Source organism: Nerophis lumbriciformis, linkage group LG13, assembly GCF_033978685.3.
Source record: "Nerophis lumbriciformis linkage group LG13, RoL_Nlum_v2.1, whole genome shotgun sequence".
NCBI classification, from domain to species: domain Eukaryota; kingdom Metazoa; phylum Chordata; class Actinopteri; order Syngnathiformes; family Syngnathidae; genus Nerophis; species Nerophis lumbriciformis.
Window position 1 is genome coordinate 39,793,042 of NC_084560.2, and position 22,955 is coordinate 39,815,996.

The 22,955-nt window shown below is 38.7% G+C and overlaps 1 protein-coding gene across 3 annotated transcripts in view; it reads right to left on the reverse strand.

Annotated features, from left to right (window-relative positions):
* dgkh (diacylglycerol kinase, eta) overlaps nucleotides 1-22,955 on the reverse strand; it is a 163,385-nt gene that overhangs the window by 81,199 nt on the left and 59,231 nt on the right. For 2 of the 3 annotated variants that reach the window (XM_061970806.2, XM_061970808.2), the window contains one exon: nucleotides 12,067-12,147. In XM_061970806.2, the coding sequence (XP_061826790.2) occupies nucleotides 12,067-12,147 (81 nt within the window). Of the gene's footprint in view, nucleotides 1-8,998; nucleotides 9,283-12,066; nucleotides 12,148-22,955 lie in introns of those variants that run through there. The other variant, XM_061970807.2, reaches the window with a different exon arrangement.

A 22,955-nucleotide genomic window follows, 5' to 3' on the forward strand; every position in this document is an offset into this window, starting at 1 on the left:
CAAAAAAATTCAACAACTTTTTAATTTATTTACTAAAAACAGTCTTTTTCTCACAATATGGCAACGTTTTTTCTTAGAAATTGGGAACAATTTCTCATATTCTTTCCGTTTTTGTAATATTGCAATATTTTCTCGTAAAATTATTACTTTTTTATGTAAAATGATTACATTTTAATGCAAAATGATGACATTTGTCATATAAAATTCTGGCTTTTATCACAATATTGCCAATTTTTTTTATTTGTATATAAGCTGCACCCAATAAATTTGAGGAGGAAAAATTTTTTTTTCCATATATTAGCCGCAGATAAATGTTAAAATGTTAAAAAAAATAATGCACACACGGCCGTTGGATTAGAGAGGTTCTCTACAATCTAAAACTGGAAAAACTTAGGTTTTTGCTAAAAGGCTCGGCTCAAGCATTTGAAAGCTCATGGAGTCCTTTTTTGCTGTATGTCAACTCTCTTGACCTATGCCCAGACGCAGATGAGGAATAATCTCCCTTTTATTTATTAGTATTATTTTATTCTATTTTTATTTTATTATATATTATTATTATTATTATTTAATTTTTATTTTTATTTTATTATTATTATATATATATATTTTATTTTTTATTTTTTTTAATATATATATATCTGTCTGTCTCTGGCCACGTATGTGTGTGTGTGTGAGAATGTGTCTGTCTTTGTCGTCTTACTTGTTATATAATTGTGCCATTTGTCCCTCGTTAGTGGGACCTGAGTGGGGTGGGAGGGTGGATGGGTGGTTTGGGTTTTAAGGGAAAGGGTGTGAATCATTTACTGACTTTAAAATTGTACTGTTTCGACTTGCACTTTTTTCTGTCTATTTGAAAATGCCAATAAAAAAAGTTGGGGAAAAAAAAAAAATAAAAAAAAAAATAAATAAAAATAATGCACTTTGTGACTTCAATAATAAATATGGCAGTGCCATGTTGGCATTTTTTTCCATAACTTGAGTTGATTTATTTTTGGAAAACCTTGTTACATTGTTTAATGCATCCAGCGGGGCATCACAACAAAATTAGGCATAATAATGTGTTAATTCCACCACTGTATATATCGGTATCGGTTGATATCGGAATCGGTAATTAAGAGTTGGACAATATCGGAATACCAGGTATCGGCAAAAAAGTCATTATCGGACATCTCTAGTTGTAATCAATAAGAAATATCAAGCAGCTAAAATACGCCAAACCTGGATAAGTGTGGAGAGAGTGTTTTGCATATCAGCCATCATGCAGTGTAATGGGTTGATATATGTGTAATTCCAAATGATATATACATGTTTTATAGTGTCTACAAAGATCAATGAGCAGGAGGTGTGTTGTTATAGTTAATGTATACCAGGAGTGGGAAAAGTTGTTTGGATGGGGTCATATATATTGATGCTGTGCTCAAGTCACTTGCAAATGAAATGTGTGGTCATTGACCATCAATTGCATCTTCGCCCACAAGATGAAAGCAATATCATTCCAATTCAGACAATCTTGTGATGTCTCGCGGGACGCACTTGACCCGCTGGCCCCCCCGTTTTAGGGTTTTACTCCATGTCCAAACGAATCAAACCCTTGTCTGTCTTTATTTATTTTGCACGGCAACTTTGGGTTTATAGCGGGATTCCAAACCCTGCACGCATCTGTGCGTGTGCTTCACTCCAGCCCCTTATTTCTCAAATGTATCATGTGTCCGTCACAGCCTTTGTGCCCGTCCTCTGCTCCACCGCTCCGTCTCTTTGGCAGTCCATTTACTCTCACACAGTTCAGAAAATTTGAAATTAAATTGTTTGTTGACTAAATTAAACTTGTAATTTTAAATTAGAACACAATTTTAATAAATTAATTAAAAACTTAAATTAAAATTAAATCAAATGTAATGAAAAATGTAAATTGTATTTAATTAAAATTAAAATTAAACTAAAATACTTAAGTATTATCTATTGTTGTATTTTAATCAAACAATTCTACTATTTAACACATATTTCATTTATTTTAGTTGTAGAAGTCAGAATAGTTATGTTTCTTACAAAATTTCTTAAAAATGACATACACCCTTTTGAAATTGTATTTACCTACAATAAAATGTTATCTATTTATTAGAGATGTCCGACAATGGCTTTTTTGCCGATATCCGATATTCCAATATTGTCCAACTTTTAATTACCGATACCGATATCAACCGATACCGATATTAATTAACACATTATTATGCCTAATTTTGTTGTGATGCCCCGCTGGATGCATTAAACAATGTAACAAGGTTTTCCAAAATAAATCAACTCAAGTTATGGAAAAAAATGCCAACATGGCTCTGCCGTATTTATTATTGAAGTCACAAAGTGCATTATTTTTTTTAACATGCCTCAAAACAGCAGCTTGGAATTTGGGACATGCTCTCTCTGAGAGAGCATGGGGAGGTTGAGGTGGGCGGGGTTGGTGGGGTGGGTTTTTGGGATAAGAGGTAGCGGGGGGTGTATATTGTAGCGTCCCGGAAGAGTTAGTGCTGCAAGGGGTTCTGGGTATTTGTTCTGTTGTGTTTATGTCATTCTTGTTTGGTGTGGGTTCACAGTGTGGCGCATATTTGTAACAGTGTTAAAGTTGTTTATACGGCCACCCTCAGTGTGCCCTGTATGGCTGTTGACCAAGTATGCCTTGGATTCACTTGTGTGTGTGTGAAAAGCCGTAGGTATTATGTGACTGGGTCGGCACGCAAAGGCAGTGCCTTTAAGGTTTATTGGCGCTCTGTACTTCTCCCTACGTCCGTGTACACAGCGGCGTTTTAAAAAGTCATACATTTTACTTTTTTGAAACCGATACCGATAATTTTGAAACCGATACCGATAATTTCCGATATTACATTTTAAAGCATTAATCGGCCGATAATATTGGCAGTCCGATATTATCGGACATCTCTACTATTTATTGTTAACATTTCATTTAAATTATGCCTTCCCCACTCTATTTTTAAAACAATTTATCATTTATCGCTGTTAATCAGTTCAGTGTCTGACCATGGTCAATGAATTTCCGCAAAGTCAGAATTATTAACAATAAATCAAATATTTTCACAGCTAGAGCATCAAATATGCACGGTAAAAATAAGTTTTAACATTATTTGAGCCCATGAAACAACACCCACACAGGCATCTTTACACTTGTTTGATCCAGTATATTAATACTGTCTGGGGCTCAGCCAATCAGTGGCCATGATACTGAAGAGCAAAGCTCTGTTTAGTTTGGTCTCATTTGTGGCCAATAATACTACAGCAGTCTCAATATTCTTAGGTCATTTAGCCAATTTTATGTTTGACATTGCTTAATTTAGGCCAAACATGTGTAGAATATGCTTAAAAGAGTAAGCTAGAAATATGTATTACATGAATAGAAGTTTGAAGGAAGCTTTAACAACAATCAGTCAAAGGAGTTCCTCAGGGAAGTGTTTTAAGTCCATTTGTTTTCTATTTATCATTATCATTTATCAAGGTCTGCTTTGCAGCAAAAATCTCACAAATATTATTTTGGATGAATACAAAAATAAAACACTGCAACATTTCTTCTATTAATTTTTACCAGAAAGGTGGCGCTTCTCCCTATTATAAAGTCAAAGTACCACTGATAGTCACACACACACTAGGTGTGTTAAAATCCTATTTATTTATATCCTAATTCCTTGTTCCACCCCCTGGGAGGTTGAGGGGAGCAGTGAGCGGCAGCGGTGGCCGCGCTCAGCAATCATGTTGGTGATTTAACCCCCAATTCCAACCCTTTGATGCTGAGTGCCAAGCAGGGAGGTAATGGCTCCCATTTTTATAGTCTTTGGTATGACTCGGCCGGGGTTTGAACTCACGGCAATGTTCCCTCTAAGGTGCGCGCCTGTGCACCTGCGCACTGCTCAAGCGTCCTCTGCGCACGGCAAATCTATGCCACGCACAAAATCAAATAAAAAAATAAGCGCATAACAATTTTCGACACGACACGGACACGACAGAGAAAACAGTTTTTGTCATCATTGTTCAACTATTGTAACGTCTGTCGAGACGCTTTGAGGACATGAATTCCATCCATCACTTTACTGAGCAAAACTCTTTATTGTCGGCCATAAACACATCACCAAAACATTAGTAAAACAAATTATATCTCGCAAAACTGGTCATTTCAAACCAGACCAAAAGCAACTTAGTTATATCAACAGCAGCCGCTCGCTCTTTCTCACTTTCGCCAACACATGCACATATGGCACTTAGCCAGTGATGCGTTTACAGACACACCAAAAGTCGGACAACTCCAACACCACACACAAAGTGTCATTCCAGGTCGTTACACTATGATTTACCAATCAAATGTGTGCTTATTCTAGTGTCATTTATTAGGAATCTTAATTTATAAATATTAATCATGAAATGCTGTTAGTATATTAAATAAATACTAATAAAAATATATTTTTTACAAACAGGAAGTTGCAGGAATGTACACATGATCCCCTGCTTACATCTCATTGTGCAACATGTGAATGTTTTAAATGGGAACTAAATGCAATGTCTGAAAGGGGTACAAATTATTTCCAAAGCAGGACCTCCACCCAGACAAACAATACAAGTACACAGTTCATGAAAAACAATATTTGTTGTTATTGTCATTGTAAGTGGGCCTAAACATTTATATTAGAAAATAACCTCATGGAAATGACTGCTGTCATTTGATTATAATAATAAGAGAATGTTGTCTCTCTATCTGTGTTGGCCCTGCGATGAGATGGGGACTTGTCCAGGGTGTACCCCGCCTTCCGCCTGAATGCAGCTGAGATAGGCTCCAGCACCCCCCCGCGACCCCGAAAGGGACAAGCGGTAGAAAATGTATGGATGGATGGAGATTGAACTTGTTATTTAGTCAGGTTTGGGACAGGTGTGCTGCTGGTGTAGCCACAGTGTGCACGTCTGATGTTGCTCACATGGACTCCACTGAATGCTCAGGGACTTTTTGCCTTTGCTCACACACATGAACAATTAGAGGGAACATTGCTCACGACCTACCCATCTCAGGGCGGACACTCTAATCATCATCACGTCACACAGGTGTAAAAGCCAGGTGTTCCAATACTTTTGTCTGTGTCGCATACTGCTATGCTGCTTGCTGTTTAGGCAAAGGACATAGGAATCTATAACGTCATATAATGTGTGCATGCGTGTGTGTGTGTGTGTGTGTGTGTGTGTGTGTGTGTGTGTGTGTGTGTGTGTGTGTGCGTGTGCGCAGAGTGGCAAATGGCTCCTCGTCTCTCTGCGGGTGTCGATGATCCTGATTGGTTGTCGGGGGAAACCAAAACAGCTGCTTTCTAAATTGGCTGCAGGCATCCCTCAGAATGTGGAAAACCTCCCTTGATGACTGACCTTCACATCTGCGTGTGTGTGAGAGTGTGTGTGTGTGCGTGTGTGTGTGTGTGTGTGTGTGTGTAGGCGACGATAAGCCTCATTACTATTGACGGCGAGAAAGCGCACAGCACAACACACTGGTGCACATGCACAAGCCTTGAGGTGCGCGTCAACCGTGTAAAGTGCAGGACGTTAGCGGCCTCGGCCTGTCCAATAAGAGCCGGTGAGTCGGCGAGAGGGGGCGGAGCCTCCTCGCAGAGTTCGTGATGGGGATTGGGGGTTTGTGATGGGGGGAGTGGGGCGTTGAGCCCTCCCCTCTCACATGGACTACAAGGTGCTTCCTCTGTTGGCATTCACACCTCGTCTCTCTCGGTGGTCAACTACAGCGCACGTCATTCATGGTGGGGTGTACTCTCAATCTGTTATTAATATCTTTGTTTTTACCATGCATTATATCAGCGCAATAACAGAAATATACCAGCAGTCATACACCTTTTCAGACAGACTCAATGTATGAGCATGGAAAAGTAAATGGTACATATATGAGAAGGGTCAGATTGATGCAGACGCGCGCTTGTGTGTGTGTGTGTGTGTGTGTGTGTGTGTGTGTGTGTGTGTGTGTGTGTGTGTGTGTGTGTGTGTGTGTGTGTGTGTGTGTAAAGTAAAGTAAAAGTAAAAGTACCAATGATTGTCACACACACACTAGGTGTGGTGAAATTAACCTCTGCATTTGACCCATCCCCTTGTTCACTCCCTGGGAGGTGAGGGGAGCAGTGAGCAGCAGCAGTGGCCACGCCCGGGAATCATTTTGGTGATTTAACCCCCAATTCCAACCCTTGGTGTGTGTGTGTGTGTGTCTGTGTGTGTGTGTGTGTGTGTGTGTTCTGGCAATGCTGATGTAACGCAGGTGCCAAATTCATACCTTTTTGAATTTGACTGGTATGCTCTTGCTTACTAGTTACTCTTTGAGCGCTGTGCGTGCTTCCTGGTCACGTGACTGCCGCGGTCCAATTAGCTGGGCTTATAAGCCGGTAGCAGGAAGTGGCCAGCAGACAGACAGATTGTATGCTCGAGGTAGGTTTTTAATCCTCGTTTTTACCTGGAATATTGTGCTAACTAAGTATAAACTAAAATGCCTAATTTGTAACTTTATAGAGCCGACTACCAGCGCCGGAGTTTTTTTTTCTCTCTCATTAAGCTGTTGGTGAGTCCATATTTATGAACATAGCACAGTTAGCATTTATCTCTCTTCGATTGTTGCAGTCTTTGTAGCATATTATCAATCGTCCGTATACAAGGTTTATGATTTAAACCTTTGATAACTATTTGTGTGTTAAATGTACTTTTAAATGTGTTTTGATAATAAGCATGTTTAGTGCACTGATGCTGCTAATAGTTATTTTGACATTTTATTGCATATTGTGATTTTGATGTTATTGATTTATATTGTACAATATGGAGGAAAGAAGATATGTTGTGTACACATGGATTTAAAAGAATGTTCCTGGCTCTTACACAGGCCAGGCTTCTCTTGTTTTGATGGCGAGCTAAAGAAAGGAGCATCTAGTCCAAGGAGTGTTCTTGGAAGATTCCAGCCAGAAACCCCACCACCTGTTCGGTTTGGGCGGGTAAGAGGCTCTCGAGCCGACCCTTTACATTTTTTTTCCATCTTTAACCAGCAGTACACTGACTGTACTGCCATCCTTTTTTTTTCTAAGAACTCTAAGTCTGAACTGAGATTTGTTCAGATCCAGAAACATTAATTAATGAAATTAGAATTGTATGTATGTATATAGTCACTGTTTTTCCCGATTTATTTCATGTTGAATGGCCATTCAACTTATTGTGTGTATATATCTGCTGTCCCTCACAAATTGTCTAATACACAGTGTCAACCAAACTACAGTTTAAGCTCTGCCTTCTCTCTCCAAGTCGAAACCCTAGTCTTCTGTTCTGAGCCCATAAAACCCCGTATATACAGTATTGCATTAATTTTGTAGTACGTATAGGTTACACTGACTTAATGGGGACATCGCTCTGTTTACAGAGTCACCTTTAGGGGACCTCTGACGGTATGGGGACAAAAAAAACAGGTCCCCTAAAGGGAAACCTCTTTAAATGACCAAATATGCTTGATTAGCACTCCAACAAGTCAATGACATCAACAAAGTTCATATTTGTGCATTCGCGCACAATCCTAAAACGTTTGGTGGACAAAATGAGACAAAGAAAGCGTGGCGTAAAACATCACATTTCTGTGGCAGCGTCGGAGAAAGTTGTACATGTAAACAAACGCCACGGAAATGAGTAGGACAAAACGACGCTCGCCAATTACTCTCATCAGTGAAGCACGTTTAATATAAACAGTGAGATTTCTAACAATTAAGAAGGTTAGTGTCATGTTTGACCTCCTACGGAAACCATATTAAAACAAAAATATATCCATCCATCCATCCATCTTCCTCTGCTTATCCGAGGTCGGGTTGTGGGGGCAGCAGCCTAAGCAGGGAAGCCCAGACTTCCCTCTCCCCAGCCACTTCGTCCAGCTCCTCCCGGGGGATCCCGAGGCGTTCCCAGGCCAGCAGGGAGACATAGTCTTCCCAACGTTTCCTGGGTCTTCCCCGTGGCCTCCTACCGGTGGGACGTGCCCTAAACACCTCCCTAGGGAGGCGTTCGGGTGGCATCCTGACCAGATGCCCGAACCACCTCATCTGGCTCCTCTCGATGTGGAGGAGCAGCGGCTTTACTTTGAGCTCCCCCCGGATGACAGAGCTTCTCACCCTATCTCTAAGGGAGAGCCCCGCCACCCGGCGGAGGAAACTCATTTCGGCCGCTTGTACCCGTGATCTTGTCCTTTCGGTCATAACCCAAAGCTCATGACCATAGGTGAGGATGGGAACGTAGATCGACCGGTAAATTGAGAGCTTTGCCTTCCGGCTCAGCTCCTTCTTCACCACAACGGATCGATACAGCGTCCGCATTACTGAAGATGCCGCACCGATCCGCCTGTCGATCTCACGATCCACTCTTCCCTCACTCGAGAACAAGACTCCGAGGGACTTGAACTCCTCCACTTGGGGCAAGATCTCCTCCCCAACCCGGAGATGGCACTCCACCCTTTTCCGGGCGAGAACCATGGACTCGGACTTGGGAGTCATACCAAAGACTATAAAAAAGGGACCCATTACAACTCAGCATCACGAGTTGGAATTGGGGGTTAAATCACCAAAAATGATTTCCGGGCGCGGCCACCGCTGCTGCTCACTGCTCCCCTCACCTCCCAGGGGGTGATCAAGGGTGATGGGTCAAATGCAGAGAATAATTTCGCCACACCGAGTTAATTTGAATTAAAGTACCAATGATTGTCACACACACACACACTAGGTGTGGCGAAATGATTCTCTGGGTGTGTGTGTGAGACAATCATTGGTACTTTAACTTTAACACACACACATGCCATATCATTAAAACAGAGTGGCGTTTTCTGTCCAGCCTCTGCAGCAGTTCTCATAACAACCCCTCTGCCCCCCACCTCCACCTATAGCGTGACTGGCGGCAGCAGAGATGCACGCGTGTTTGACCCTCGCCCCCCACCTCCACTCAGCACGCCTACCTCCACAGCTCGTGTTGAGACGTCGTAGCATCACTGCAGGATTCCCCTCCTCTTCCTACCGCCGACGTTTCCCCCTCCTCAATACCCGTCACGCCGTTGCGTTCCTTCACTCTGTTCTATTTCAGGCTCTCTCCTCAGCTTCTCCTTCATCCGCATCCTTCAAGTCCCCTCCACCATCTTAATGTCCTCATCTCCATACTCTTTGGCGTGCAGGCCTTATTCATTAAGCCTTGCCGCACACACACTTAATCTCATTTCTTTTCTCAGGTCATTCCCGTGCAGGCGTTTCGAGGCGTGGCGCTAAAAATAGCAACACGCTCTCCGCAGGGCGCTGTTCTCCCGACGACGAAGCCCTACCCCCCTCCCCAACCCCTCGCTCCATGTTTCTTAATATAGCATCGCCCCGGGAAGAGAAGAGACATTTTTAGAAAGGGGAAACTAAATTTAACCTGCTGATATTTGAGGTTTGTTGCATCACGCACGATGCTTCCCTCATGCAGGAAACCTTCCCCACTTTCACCTTGAAGGTGACTCTGTCCTCCATGACCTCATGGTCGTTTAATATTTCCACTCGTATTTATCAACTATTGTTACAATTAATATGTCAATTATTGTAGCTTTTTTCTGTCTATGAAATACAGAGAAAATATCCATATGAATTTTTTAAGACAAATTTTAGGTACATGTGTTTTTAATGATTATTTTAGTTTAATGTTACAATGTTACACTGTATTTGTAATTCTAATGTATTTGCATTATAATTTAAATTTAATTAAATTTAATTAAAATAAAAAATACTATAAAATACAAATTTTAATTACAAAATACATTTACATTTAATTTAAATTGTATTACAATTAAATAAATTAAAACTAAATCCAAATTAAAATACTTTAAGTAATTTTGGACAAATTTGGGGCACACGTGTGTTTTTAATATTTAGTTTAATATTTTCTTAAATGTATATCTAATTCCAAAGTGTTTGCATTCTAATTTAAAAATTAAAATTAAATTAAAATTAAATTGAAAATTCCCAAAAAAAAAATTTTTGTAATTACAAAATACATTTAAATCCAATTTAAATTGTATTGAAATTAAATTTAAATTAAAACTAAATCCAAATTAAAATACTTGAAGTAATTTAAGACTAATTTTGGGCACGTGTGTTTTTAATATTTAATTTAAGATTTTCTTAAATGTATATCTAATTCTAAAGTGTTTGCATTCTAATTTAAAATTAAAATTAAATTAAATTGAAAATTACAATAAAATAAACATTTTAATTACAAAATACATTTAAATCCAATTTAAATTGTATTGAAATTAAATTAAAATTAAAACGAAATCCAAATTAAAATACTTGAAGTAATTTAAGACTAGTTTTGGGCACATGTGTGTTTTTAATAATTATTTAGTTCAATATTATGTTCTTAAATGTATATCTAATTCTAAAGTGTTTGGATTCTAATTTAAAATTTAAATTAAATTAAAATTACAATAAAGACCTACCTACCTACCGATTACAATAAAATAAAAATTTGGATGAAAAAAATACATTTAAATGTAATTAAAATTGTAATAAAATGTAATTAAAATAAAACTAAATCTAAATTAAAATACTTGAAGTAATTTAAGACTAGTTTTGGGCACATGTGTGTTTTTAATAATGATTTAGTTTAATATTATTTTCTTAAATGTATATCTAATTGTAAAGTGTTTGCATTCTAATTTAAAATTAAAATTAAATTTAAAAATAAATAATTAATATGAAATAAAAAATTTGAATGAAAAAATACATTTAAATGTAATTAAAATTGTAATACAAATATTATTAAAATTAAAACTAAATCCAAATTAAAATACTTGAAGTAATTTAAGACTAGTTTTAGGCACATTAATAATTATTTAGTTTAATATTATTTTCTTATATGTACATCTAATTCTAAAGTGTTTGCATTCTAATTTAAAATTTAAATTAAATGAGTTTAAAATAGAAATGACAATAAAATTGAAATTTTAATCGAAAAATCTATTTAAATTTAATTTTAATTGTATTAAAATTAAAACTAAATCAAAGTTAAATACTTGAAGTAATTTAAGACTAATTTTGGGCACACGTGTGTGTTTTTAATAATTAGTTAGTCTAATATTATTTTCTTATATGAATATCTAATTCTTAAGTGTTTGCGATCTAATTTAAAATTAAAATTCTATGAAATTAAATTAAAAATAATTCCAATTTGAATTAAATGAAAATGTAATCAAATTGAAATTTAATTAAATAAATTAAATAAAAAATGTTTCATTTTAATTTAAATTAATTCAAAATTAAATTACTTAAAGTACTTAATCTATTTTTGTATTTTAATTAAATAATAATTCTGGACTATTTATTACATCTTGTATTTAATTTTAGTTGGAGAAGTCAGAATAACCAGGTTTCTTTGAACATTTCTTTCAAGTTACTACACACCATATTTTAAAATTGTACTTACCTACAATACAACTTTATCTATATATTTTTTTTTAATTCAACTAAATTGTGCCTTCCCATTGTTTTTTGTTTTTTTTAAACCATTCATTTATCGTAACCGGTTCTGGGTTCAATTAATTTTCGCAAAGTAGAAATTATTAACAAAAAATCGAGTATTTTCATAACTCGAGCATAAAATATGTAAGATAAAAATACGTTTTAACATTATGAGAGTTCTCTAGACATGAAATATCACCTAAATAGTCACCTGTACACTCCTTTAATCCAGTATAGTAATACTGTCCGCGGCTGAGCCAATCAGTGGCCACAATACTCAACGGGCCAAAAATATGTAGAATATGTTTAACAATTATATAAACAAAAATAAAGTCTGTGATAAACTGAAGCTGCAAACTTCTCAGCGTGATGTGGCGAGGGATGTTGGGCGAACTGGTTAAGGAGTTTTTGCCAAAACCTTTTATAGAAACTACCTGACCATATCATCTTAAATGTTTGAATATTGAGCATAAAGTGTGTGTGTGTGTATCTGTTTCTGTGTGTGTGTGTGTAAAGATGAGATGACCGATCCACTCACCGTGAAGCTGTTGTTGACATTCTTAGTGCTGGACTCGGCTACGCTGGCGTCCGATAGGTCCACCTCGTCAAAGATAAGGGACTGCACAAGAAGAACAAGAAGACGGTGAGCGTCTACCTGTGTTGTATTGAACTTAAGCATGTTTACTGGGGTTGCCATAGCGACGGTGATGCAAAAAGGTCTTATCATGAGCAAAGCAGACCTGGAATGGGTAGTGAGGGTGAATGGATGCACTTTTAAAAAAAGATTCTACATGACACCTCTAATGCAGATAGAGCAGCACCTTCTTTGAGGGCTGCATGGGAGACACACAACTTGTCACAACACAAGGATACACAATGGACCTGCATTTTTTTGAGACACGTAACAATGTTGTAGCGTTTTAGTGGTTTGTCGTTCAAGTGGAAAGGGAGGGGGGGGTTGTCCTTCCTCTCCGTCCAGCGGAGCAGCAGAAGGGCGGCGTGACAAACCAGACTGTGACGTGATGCTGAAGGCACACAGCAGAGGTCTTAAAGTGCTGAAGGACAATAACTAACTGTGTGTGTGTGTGTGTATGTGTGTGTGTGTGTGTGTGTGTTTGTGTGTGGCTCTGGTCATAATCCAGTGTTTATTGCAGGGACATTTGTCTTTGCAGGGAGTAGGGTTGTACTATATACCAGTACTAATAAAGTACCGCAGTACTAATGAATTAAAACAGTGCTACTCTGCTTCTGAAATATACTGGTCTTTTTTCCCCCCCGCGTCGTCGTCACATTGTGACATTGCTAGTAAAACGAGGAGAGGTGCATGTTTGGTAACGCACACAGACACAGCGTGGAGATAGAAAAGGGAGAATGGACGCATTTTGTCTTAAAAACTAACGAAGTTGAAGCTATAACCACTGCAAGAAGTGCTTAGCTCTTGCTCTAGTAGTATGGACTACATACGTTACTATACTTGGTATCATTACAGTGGATGTCAGGTGTAGATCCACCCATGGCGTTTGTTTATATTTTGATGCCGGTGAGCTACGGTGTGTAGTGAAGCATGTTTAGCTATTCCTCGTCCTGCAGTGATAATGATACTTGTAAGAAACTTACAGGGGGTGGGACCGGTTCTTTTCAGAGGCGGTATAGTACCGAATATGATTCATTAGTATCGCGATACTATACTAATACCGGTATACCGTACAACCCTATTATATATATTAACAGTAAATGAACAAGTAGATTAATAGTCCATTTTCTACCGCTTGTCCCTCATAATTCTGACAAAATAATAGAATGGAAAATGACACAATATGTTACTGCATACGTCAGCAGCCAAATAGGATCATTTGTTTGTTTACTTACTACTAAAAGACAAGTTTTCTAATATGTTTGCTATCTTATTTAATGCCAAACTTCTTCTTTCATTGCGATAAGAAACATATGTTTAAAGGGGAACATTATCACAATTTCAGAATGCCATCCATCCATTTTCTACCGCTTATTCCCTTTGGGGTCGCGGGGGGCGCTGGAGCCTATCTCAGCTACAATCGGGCGGAAGGCGGGGTACACCCTGGACAAGTCGCCACCTCATCGCAGATGAGGTGGCGAATTTCAGAATGGTTAAAAACAATTAAATATCAGTTCCCAGTGGCTTATTTTATTTTTCAAAGTTTTTTTCAAAATTTTACCCATCACGCAATATCCCTAAAAAAAGCTTCAAAGTGCCTGATTTTAACCATCGTTATATACACCCGTCCATTTTCCTGTGACGTCAGATAGTGATGCCAACACAAACAAACATGGCGGATAGAACAGCAAGCTATAGCGACATTAGCTCGGATTCAGACTCGGATTTCAGCGGCTTAAGCGATTCAACAGATTACGCATGTATTGAAACGGATGGTTGTAGTGTGGAGGCAGGTAGCGAAAACGAAATTGAAGAAGAAACTGAAGCTATTGAGCCATATCGGTTTGAACCGTATGCAAGCGAAACCGACGAAAACGACACGACAGCCAGCGACACGGGAGAAAGCGAGGACAAATTCGGCGATCGCCTTCTAACCAACGATTGGTATGTGTTTGTTTGGCATTAAAGGAAACTAACAACTATGAACTAGGTTTACAGCATATGAAATACATTTGGCAACAACATGCACTTTGAGAGTGCAGACAGCCCAATTTTCATCAATTAATATATTCTGTAGACATACCCTCATGTCAGCAGGCCAGGGAAGCTAGGGTCGATATTCTTCTCTTGATCATCTACGGTGGCATAAGGGACGGTGTGAGCCAAGACATCCAGGGGGTTTTGCTGGCTCGTCTGCGGGAACAAACTGCCGCCATTGCTTGCCGTGCTACCGAGGTCCTTTGTCCCTGAATTGCTCACACACTCCGGCAGATTCAATGGGGGTCTGGCGGCAGATTTCTTTGACTTTATCGTTGGAAATGCATCTGCTTTGAGTGTCGCAGGATATCCACACATTCTTGCCATCTCTGTCGTAGCATAGCTTTCGTCGGTAAAGTGTGCGGAACAAACGTCCAATTTCTTGCCACTTTGGCATCTTTGGGCCACTGGTGCAACTTGAATCCGTCCCTGTTCGTGTTGTTACACCCTCCGACAACACACCGACGAGGCATGATGTCTCCGAGGTACGGAAAACAGTCGAAAAAACGGAAAATAACAGAGCTGATTTGACTCGGTGTGAATAATAGAAAGGCGTTTAATTCGCCAAAATTCACCCATTTAGAGTTCGGAAATCGGTTAAAAAAATATATGGTCTTTTTTCTGCAACATCAAGGTATATATTGACGCTTACATAGGTCTGGTGATAATGTCCCCCTTTAATGTATCATACAATTTTCTGTTAAAAGAAAGCCAATAATAACTAGTTTTTGTGGTACCCTTTATTTCGAAACACAAGGAATATTGGACATTTTGGTTGTAAAAATGCTAAGATAAGCTCTTTTCCTTTTAGACAAAACGCATCCTCCTGAGAACAAGAGTTCACCACAGTGGACACTTGTTTTGGGTCTATTTCTTTTTTCCAACTTTGAACCATTTTGGGGAAAAAATAGCTCTCTTGCACAAAAAACAAATGTCCACTGCAGAGGACGCTGGATCTCAGGAGGATTTGTCTCTGGTGTGTGTGTTGTGGTCCTTCTATATATGTATGGCACTGCCTGGCATTTGTCTTTGCGAGGACAGTTAGCTCGGTAACGTAAGGAAAATGCCCCACTAAATTGTGTGTGTGTGTGCGTGTGTGTGTGTGTGTGAGAGCCAAGCCGTGCCAACCCAAACACCACCCTTGTTACGCTCTTGGCTTCCGCACTGTTGCATCATGTTTAACTATCTGTGTGTGTTTTATGGCTTTTTACAGTTCCTTTGACACTCTCAGTCACACACACACACACACACACACACACACACACACACACACACACACACACACACACACACACACACACACACACACACACACACATTTATGTACTTCTGACACACGCACACAACAAGCTGGAGGGAAGCTGTAATGAAAGCTGACAGCAAGGCAAGCGTTTCAGTCCCTCTCTGGTACATACAGGCCTACACGGGAAAGTGAGACCTCCCCTCACATTTCAGCAAATATTTAGTAACATATTATTGACACTTTGATACAATGTAAAGTCGCCAGTGTACTGATGCAACACACACCCATTAACTTACTGGCAAATATAGTGAGTACAACTCCATTGAAAATGTCCAAATTAGGCCTGAAGTGTTAAAAGGCTTCCATCCTGTGCTAGTGACCAGTACGAGCGCATGTGAGAGCGATAAACATCAAATTGACCACACCTGCTCCTCATCCACACCTGAGATCTTCTAGCAATAACAGGTCACATGACACTGGCAAGTGAATATAGCTAATGTGGTTCAATTTGGTCATTTTTACTCAAGTGCACTCACTTTTGTTGCCAGTTGTTTGGACTTAGTAACTAGACCAGTGGTTCTTAGGTAGCGAACCCCACCAGTTTCATATACGCATTCACCGAACCCTTCTTTAGTGAAAAATAAAATGTTTTTTTTCAAATTCAAGACAAAGTTATATGTTTTTGGTAACACTTTAGTATGGGGAACATATTCTAAGTAACAAATACTTAATTTAGAGTTATTTGGTTAGGGTTAGGGTTATAATAAGGCCATGCCGAATAAGGCATTAATAAGTACTTAATAATGACTAGTTAAGAGTCAATATGTTACTAATTTGCATGTTAATAAGCAACTAATTAATGGTGAATATGTTCCCCATACTAAAGTGTTACCATGTTTTTTTACTGGTGCACAAAATGAACCGTGCATGAACATCACCTTGTTCAAAGAACAAAACCAACACAGTGCATAAACTCACAACAAATTACACACCTGCAAATCAGTGTTACTTCTGCTGTTATTGTATCCGTAATACGCCGATAGGGAGAAGTTTGTATTTACACGATGAGTCGGGTGTGTTTTGACCTCCCCGAACCCCTGAGGCCAACTCACCGAAACCCTCTGGTTCGATCGAACCCAGGTTAAGAACCACTGATATATACACTGTTATTTACACAAGCTGCACACTGACTACTTTACATTGTATCAAAGTGTCAGTTGTTCAATGTTGTCCTATGGAAATAATACACTATGAAATATTTGCAGAAATGTCATCACTTTTGTCTGCACAGTACAGTGCAATAGTCTTAAAGGGGAACTGCCCTTTTTTTTTGCTTATCGTTCACAATACTTCTTATGAGAGACCAGAAGAAAAATATTTTTTAAATGTAAAAATCGGCTCGCTCTTGGTGGCTAGCAATGTAACTAATGGGAGCAATCATCCATCCATCCATTTTCTACCGCTTGTCATTTTACAAAATCACTTTATAAATGCATTAAAAAAAACGTCAACAATACTTAATTTACGTTCCGTAACCTGTATATTAACCAAGCTGTAACGACATTGTTATTGTAAGAGTGAACAGTGAAGAACTCGTTTTCTATCGTAGTAACTAGAGATGTCCGATAATATCGGCCTGCCGATATTATCGGCCGATAAATGCTTTAAAATGTAATATCTGAAATTATCGGTATCGTTTTTTTATTATCGGTATCGTTTTTTGTTTTTGTTGTTGTTGTTGTTTTTTTTTATTAAATCACATAAAAAACACAAGATACACTTAGTGCACCAACCCAAAAAACCTCCCTCCCTCATTCACACTCATTCACACAAAAGGGTTGTTTCTTTCTGTTATTAATATTGTGGTTCCTACATTATATATCAATATATATCAATACAGTCTGCAAGGGATACAGTCCGTAAGCACACATGATTGTGCGTGCTGCTGGTCCACTAATAGTACTAACCTTTAACACTTAATTTTACTCATTTTCATTCATTACTAGTTTCTATGTAACTGTTTTTATATTGTTTTACTTTCTTTTTTATTCAAGAAAATGTTTTTAATTTATTCATCTTATTAATTTTTAAAAAAAGGACCTTATCATCACCATACCTGGTTGTCCAAATTAGGCATAATAATGTGTTAATTCCACGGTTGATATCGGTATCGGTAATTAAGACTTGCACAATAACGGAATATCGGATATCCCTAGTAGTAACACATCGGCGTGTTACGTGCGGTATTAGCTGTAAAAGCTAACTACGGAAAAAGATAAGCTAGCTTCTACGACAACAAGAACCGCATTTGAGTTTGTAATACACAACAAAATTGTCAGGCTTGTCACTGACAGTTTTGGTTATGTTTTAGTTTTCCCTCTGTTTGTGTTTTATTTCCTGTCAGTGCTCTTATTTTTGTTCAGTTTCCTACCTGCCTCCCTTAGCGCTGTTCCCCTCAGCTGCGACTGATTGGCACCTGGCCACACCTGGTGTCAATCAGTCGGCTGCTATTTACACCTGCCTTGCCTTCCCCTCCAGTCAGTGCTGGAGTATTGTTTGCTGTATACTGTGGACTGCCTGTTTCTTCTATGCTGTGAGCTATTCCCTGGATCCTGACTCCTGTCCCTGTTTGCTGTTTCTGGTTCGTGTTTTCCTTGCATTTTTTTAACATTAAAACCATATTTTCTTGTACCAAGCCTGCCATCTCTGCATCTTGGGGTTCGTCACCACTAGTGATGGGTTGATGAGGTGTCATGAAGCGTTTCGACACATTGCAAAACTGTATTGATACTGTGTCGATACTGTGTCACTAAATACTGACATCTGCTGGACATTAAAAATCCCTACAGGCAACCTATGGACAGACTCAACTGACACTGATTTTATGACCTAGTATATACAATAATATAAACTAAGTCATTGTATTTCATTTAGGATTATTTCTAGAGATAAATGCATTAAAATGTAATATCGGAAATTATCGGTATCGTTTTTTTTTTATTATCGGTATCGTTTTTTTTTTTGTTTGTTTTGTTTTTTTAAATCAACATAAAAAACACAAGATACACTTACAATTAGTGCACCAACCCAAAAAACCTCCCTCCCCCATTTACACTCATTCACACAAAAGGGTTGTTTCTTTCTATTGTTAATATTGTGGTTCCTACATTATATATCAATATATATCAATACAGTCTGCAAGGGATACAGTCCGTAAGCACACATGATTGTGCATTCTGCTGGTCCACTAATAGTACTAACCTTTAACACTTAATTTTACTCATTTTCATTAATTACTAGTTTCTATGTAACTGTTTTTATATTGTTTAACTCTTTTTTTTTTTTTTTTATTCAAGAAAATATTTTTAATATATTTAACTTATTTTATTTTATTAATTTTTTTAAAAAGTACCTCATCTTCACCATACCTGGTTGTCCAAATTAGGCATAATAATGTGTTAATTCCACGACTGTATATATTGGTTGGTATCGGTTGATATCGGTATCGGTAATTAAAGAGTTGGGCAATATCGGAATATTGGCAAAAAGCCATTATCGGACATCCCTAATTATTTCATATTTTCATTTAAATAAAAATAGATTTTTATCTTTTTTAGATACAGTCAATAAATAATGTGAACATGGAAATCTAAGATAACGTGTTGTGAATGAGGATGCTTGTGGACTGGGAATGTTTTTTTTGTTGTTTTTTATACACATTTTTATTTTAAAAAAACTGTTTTGCCAACGTATTAAATTTTAGACGATTTCTCTTAGTTATTATTTCTCCGGCTGACAGCATTGAGGAGGTGAATTTGTTAATGTACGACAATTCTGTCGTACAAATGAGACATTTAACCTGCAGAAAATATGAATAGTAAACTAAGAATCATTTTGAAGAGATTTTGAATTCTAATAGATCAAGTGGAAACTTTGAGAGAAGAGGATGAAACGACAAGGAAATTAACACAAATACATTTTTTTCCGATATATGATCAAAATATTCCCACACGGCGGAAATCTTTCTTTTTGCCTGAGGCTGCTCCATAATCTCCGACGACGATAAATTAGAAATGACCAACGACAGAAGTGCGACGATTCTGTTGGCAGCAGCATCTCGTTGACAGAGGCGCTTCCTTATAAAAACACAGTTTGGCGCGCGGGCGTCAGTGCGACACAGTTCGCGTATCGGTCACGTGACCAAAACAGCTCATGATCGGTCACGTGACTTTCTAAAAGCGGTACGCGCACCGACACAGGGTTTCGCTCTATGAGCTCGACGCATGCGCCGATGCACCGGTGTTGCCGGACCCATCACTAGTCACCACCACTTCATGACAACAATACGATAGGACACTAATTTGTAGTGACTGAAAAACATGAACAGTCATATTACAGTATCTAAAGTATTAGCCCACATTTCATGTTTTGATTGTACACAGCTAGCCAGACAGTGTATGTACTCTAGTTGTACTAACTGCTGCGTGTATCATGATCAATATTAAAGTGACTCACTGGATGGACAGTTGTTTGTCTGGTCCAGCTGATCCGGCACGTTTCCTGTTGATTTTGGGTAAGCACTCCATTTATGTCATAATAGCTTGTTTTCAAATTCCACATTTTACAGCTTCGAGTGACTTTCACCTATCTCTATCAACTTCCGTCTGCTCCAACGTTGCACCCTCTTCTTTGTGCTCGCTTTTATGAGGAATTCAGCTTCAAAAAGACAAGGTTGTGAATCCTCATTTGTCCAAAATGAGTCGTCTTTGTTGTCTGTTAAGTCTGCTCGTGTTTGATTCCGGAATATGTTACCAGAAGTCAGACCTGCGTTGCTATGGAAACAGAAATCAATGCGCGGAAGAAATAAATCGCGGAAATGATTAAAATGATCAAAATATGGTAAATATTGAACATATTACATATTGTTATGAAGATGTCTGTTACTACATTATATATATAGAATTGCAGTGTGTATATAAAATGTTCTTTGAAGTGGTCTTAAAAGGCTTTGACTTTCATTAGCCGCATCTTTCAAGTGTTTATCATCTTTAAAATCCTAAAATAAAGACATGTGTCCTCTTGTCTCTCATAGTGATTGTGAAAATTCCCACCAAAAAGTGCAGTTCCCCTTTAAGGACACCACTGGAGTTGTTGTTGTTTCAGCCATGCTAAAAATATGTAAGTATAATTCTATATTTGCACCTTTTATCTAGATACTCACCAAAGTTTCTTAATCCTTCCATATTGTATTGTTTGCATCACAAAAGCATGTATCCTATCACAGTCATTAAAAACAACAAACCAAGTGGTGGCCCCAGACTTTTTTAACAAATCTTCCAAACTCGCCAAGCACTATGCCCAAGAACGAAGACGCTCTAAAGGAGATCTTAGACAGCTTAGGGGCGGCACAGCCAGTAGATGAACGCTGATGGAGCACCTTTGATAATATATCAACTCTATAAATAACCAAGCCTTATTTATACACACAAACTACAGTGGCCCCTCGGAGCTTTGGTGTTATGTTGAACTAAAGTCAAGAACCTGGGGGAAAATGTAGAGACAAAGGAACTCAGTAGTGTTTTTTATTTTTTTACTTATACTATTACCAGAGTTGGTCATACGATGACCAACACTAAAACAGCTCAACCTTGAAAAAATGTACCCCCAATTTAAGATTTCTGAGGGTCCACTGTATAGATCTAAGACGATATAGGGCAGGGGTGCCCAAAATGCGGCACGGGTGCATTTTCGGTCCGCAGATTGTTTTTTATTGGCCCTCTGCATGTTGTAAAGAAATAAAACATTTAGTGATGTACTAATTTGCTTTTGTCATGAAAACAACAAACACTGGAAAAAGTTTGGACACCCCTGTTATAAGACAAGCAGCATCGCGGACAAACAAAAGCTTTGCTCTTATAAAGCAACTATTTTGTGTGTTTTAGTACCGATCCTGGAATTAGAGTCCGACTGATACTGGACTTTTGGATGCAGTGTTGCTGCTAGAGATAGACAATGACATGTATACCGTATTTCTCGGACTATAAGTCGCAGTTTTTTTCATAGTTTGGCCGGGGGTGCGACTTATACTCAGGAGCAACTTATGTGTGAAATTATTAACACATCAGCGTAAAATATCAAATAATATTATTTAGCTCAATCACGTAAGAGACTAGACGTATAAGATTTCATGGGATTTAGCGATTAGGGGTGACAGATTGTTCGGTATTATAGTTATTTGAATGACTCTTACCATAATATGTTACGTTAACATACCAGTTGGTTATTTATGCCTCATATAACGTACACTTATTCAGCCTGTTGTTCACTATTCTTTATTTATTTTAAATTGCCTTTCAAATGTCTATTCTTGGTGTTGGCTTTTATCAAATACATTTCCCCAAATAATGCGACTTATACTCCAGTGCGACTTATACTCCGAAGAATACGATACGTACTGTACAGTATGTGTAGCGTGCAAATCAATTAATATTTTAATGCGCTTAACTTAGGGCTGAGCCGATAAAACGATCTCAATATATAGCACGATAAACACGTAATTGATATCAATAAAAAAACGCGTTCGATAAAACATTCGATATATACCGGTATGTATTCTTTTTTGTTGTCGGAAGAAACCGGAAGGAGTTACGTAAGGTGTGTCCATCCTTTTGGCCTGTACTGTATATGTAAATACATATTTAAATGTGTGTATGTATGTATGTGTATATATATAAACATATATATATATTATGTGTGTGTGTGTGTGTGTGTGTGTATATATACATGTGTATATATATCTCTTCTTTGGCAGCTTAGTCACAGATGACCATGGTAATTTATGCTCTTGGGTCAGACACTTATTTCGATTTGATATTTAATTTTTTCCATCCATCTTCTTCCGCTTATCCGAGGTCGGGTCGCGGGGGCAGCAGCCTAAGCAGGGAAGCCCAGACTTCCCTCTCCCCAGCCACTTCGTCCAGCTCTTCCCAGGGGATCCCGAGGCGTTCCCAGGCCAGCCGGGAGACATAGTCTTCCCAACATGTCCTGGGTCTTCCCCGCGGCCTCCTACCGGTCGGACGTGCCCTAAACACCTCCCGAGGGAGACGATCGGGTGGCATCCTGACCAGATGCCCGAACCACCTCATCTGGCTCCTCTCGATGTGGAGGAGCAGCGGCTTTACTTTGAGCTCCCCGCGGATGACAGAGCTTCTCACCCTATCTCTAAGGGAGAGCCCCGCCACCCGGCGGAGGAAACTCATTTCGGCCGCTTGTACCCGTGATCTTGTCCTTTCGGTCATAACCCAAAGCTCATGACCATAGGTGAGGATGGGAACGTAGATCGACCGGTAAATTGAGAGCTTTGCCTTCCGGCTCAGCTCCTTCTTCACCACAACGGATCGATACAGCGTCCGCATTACTGAAGACGCCGCACCGATCCGCCTGTCGATCTCACGATCCACTCTTCCCTCACTCGTGAACAAGACTCCGAGGTACTTGAACTCCTCCACTTGGG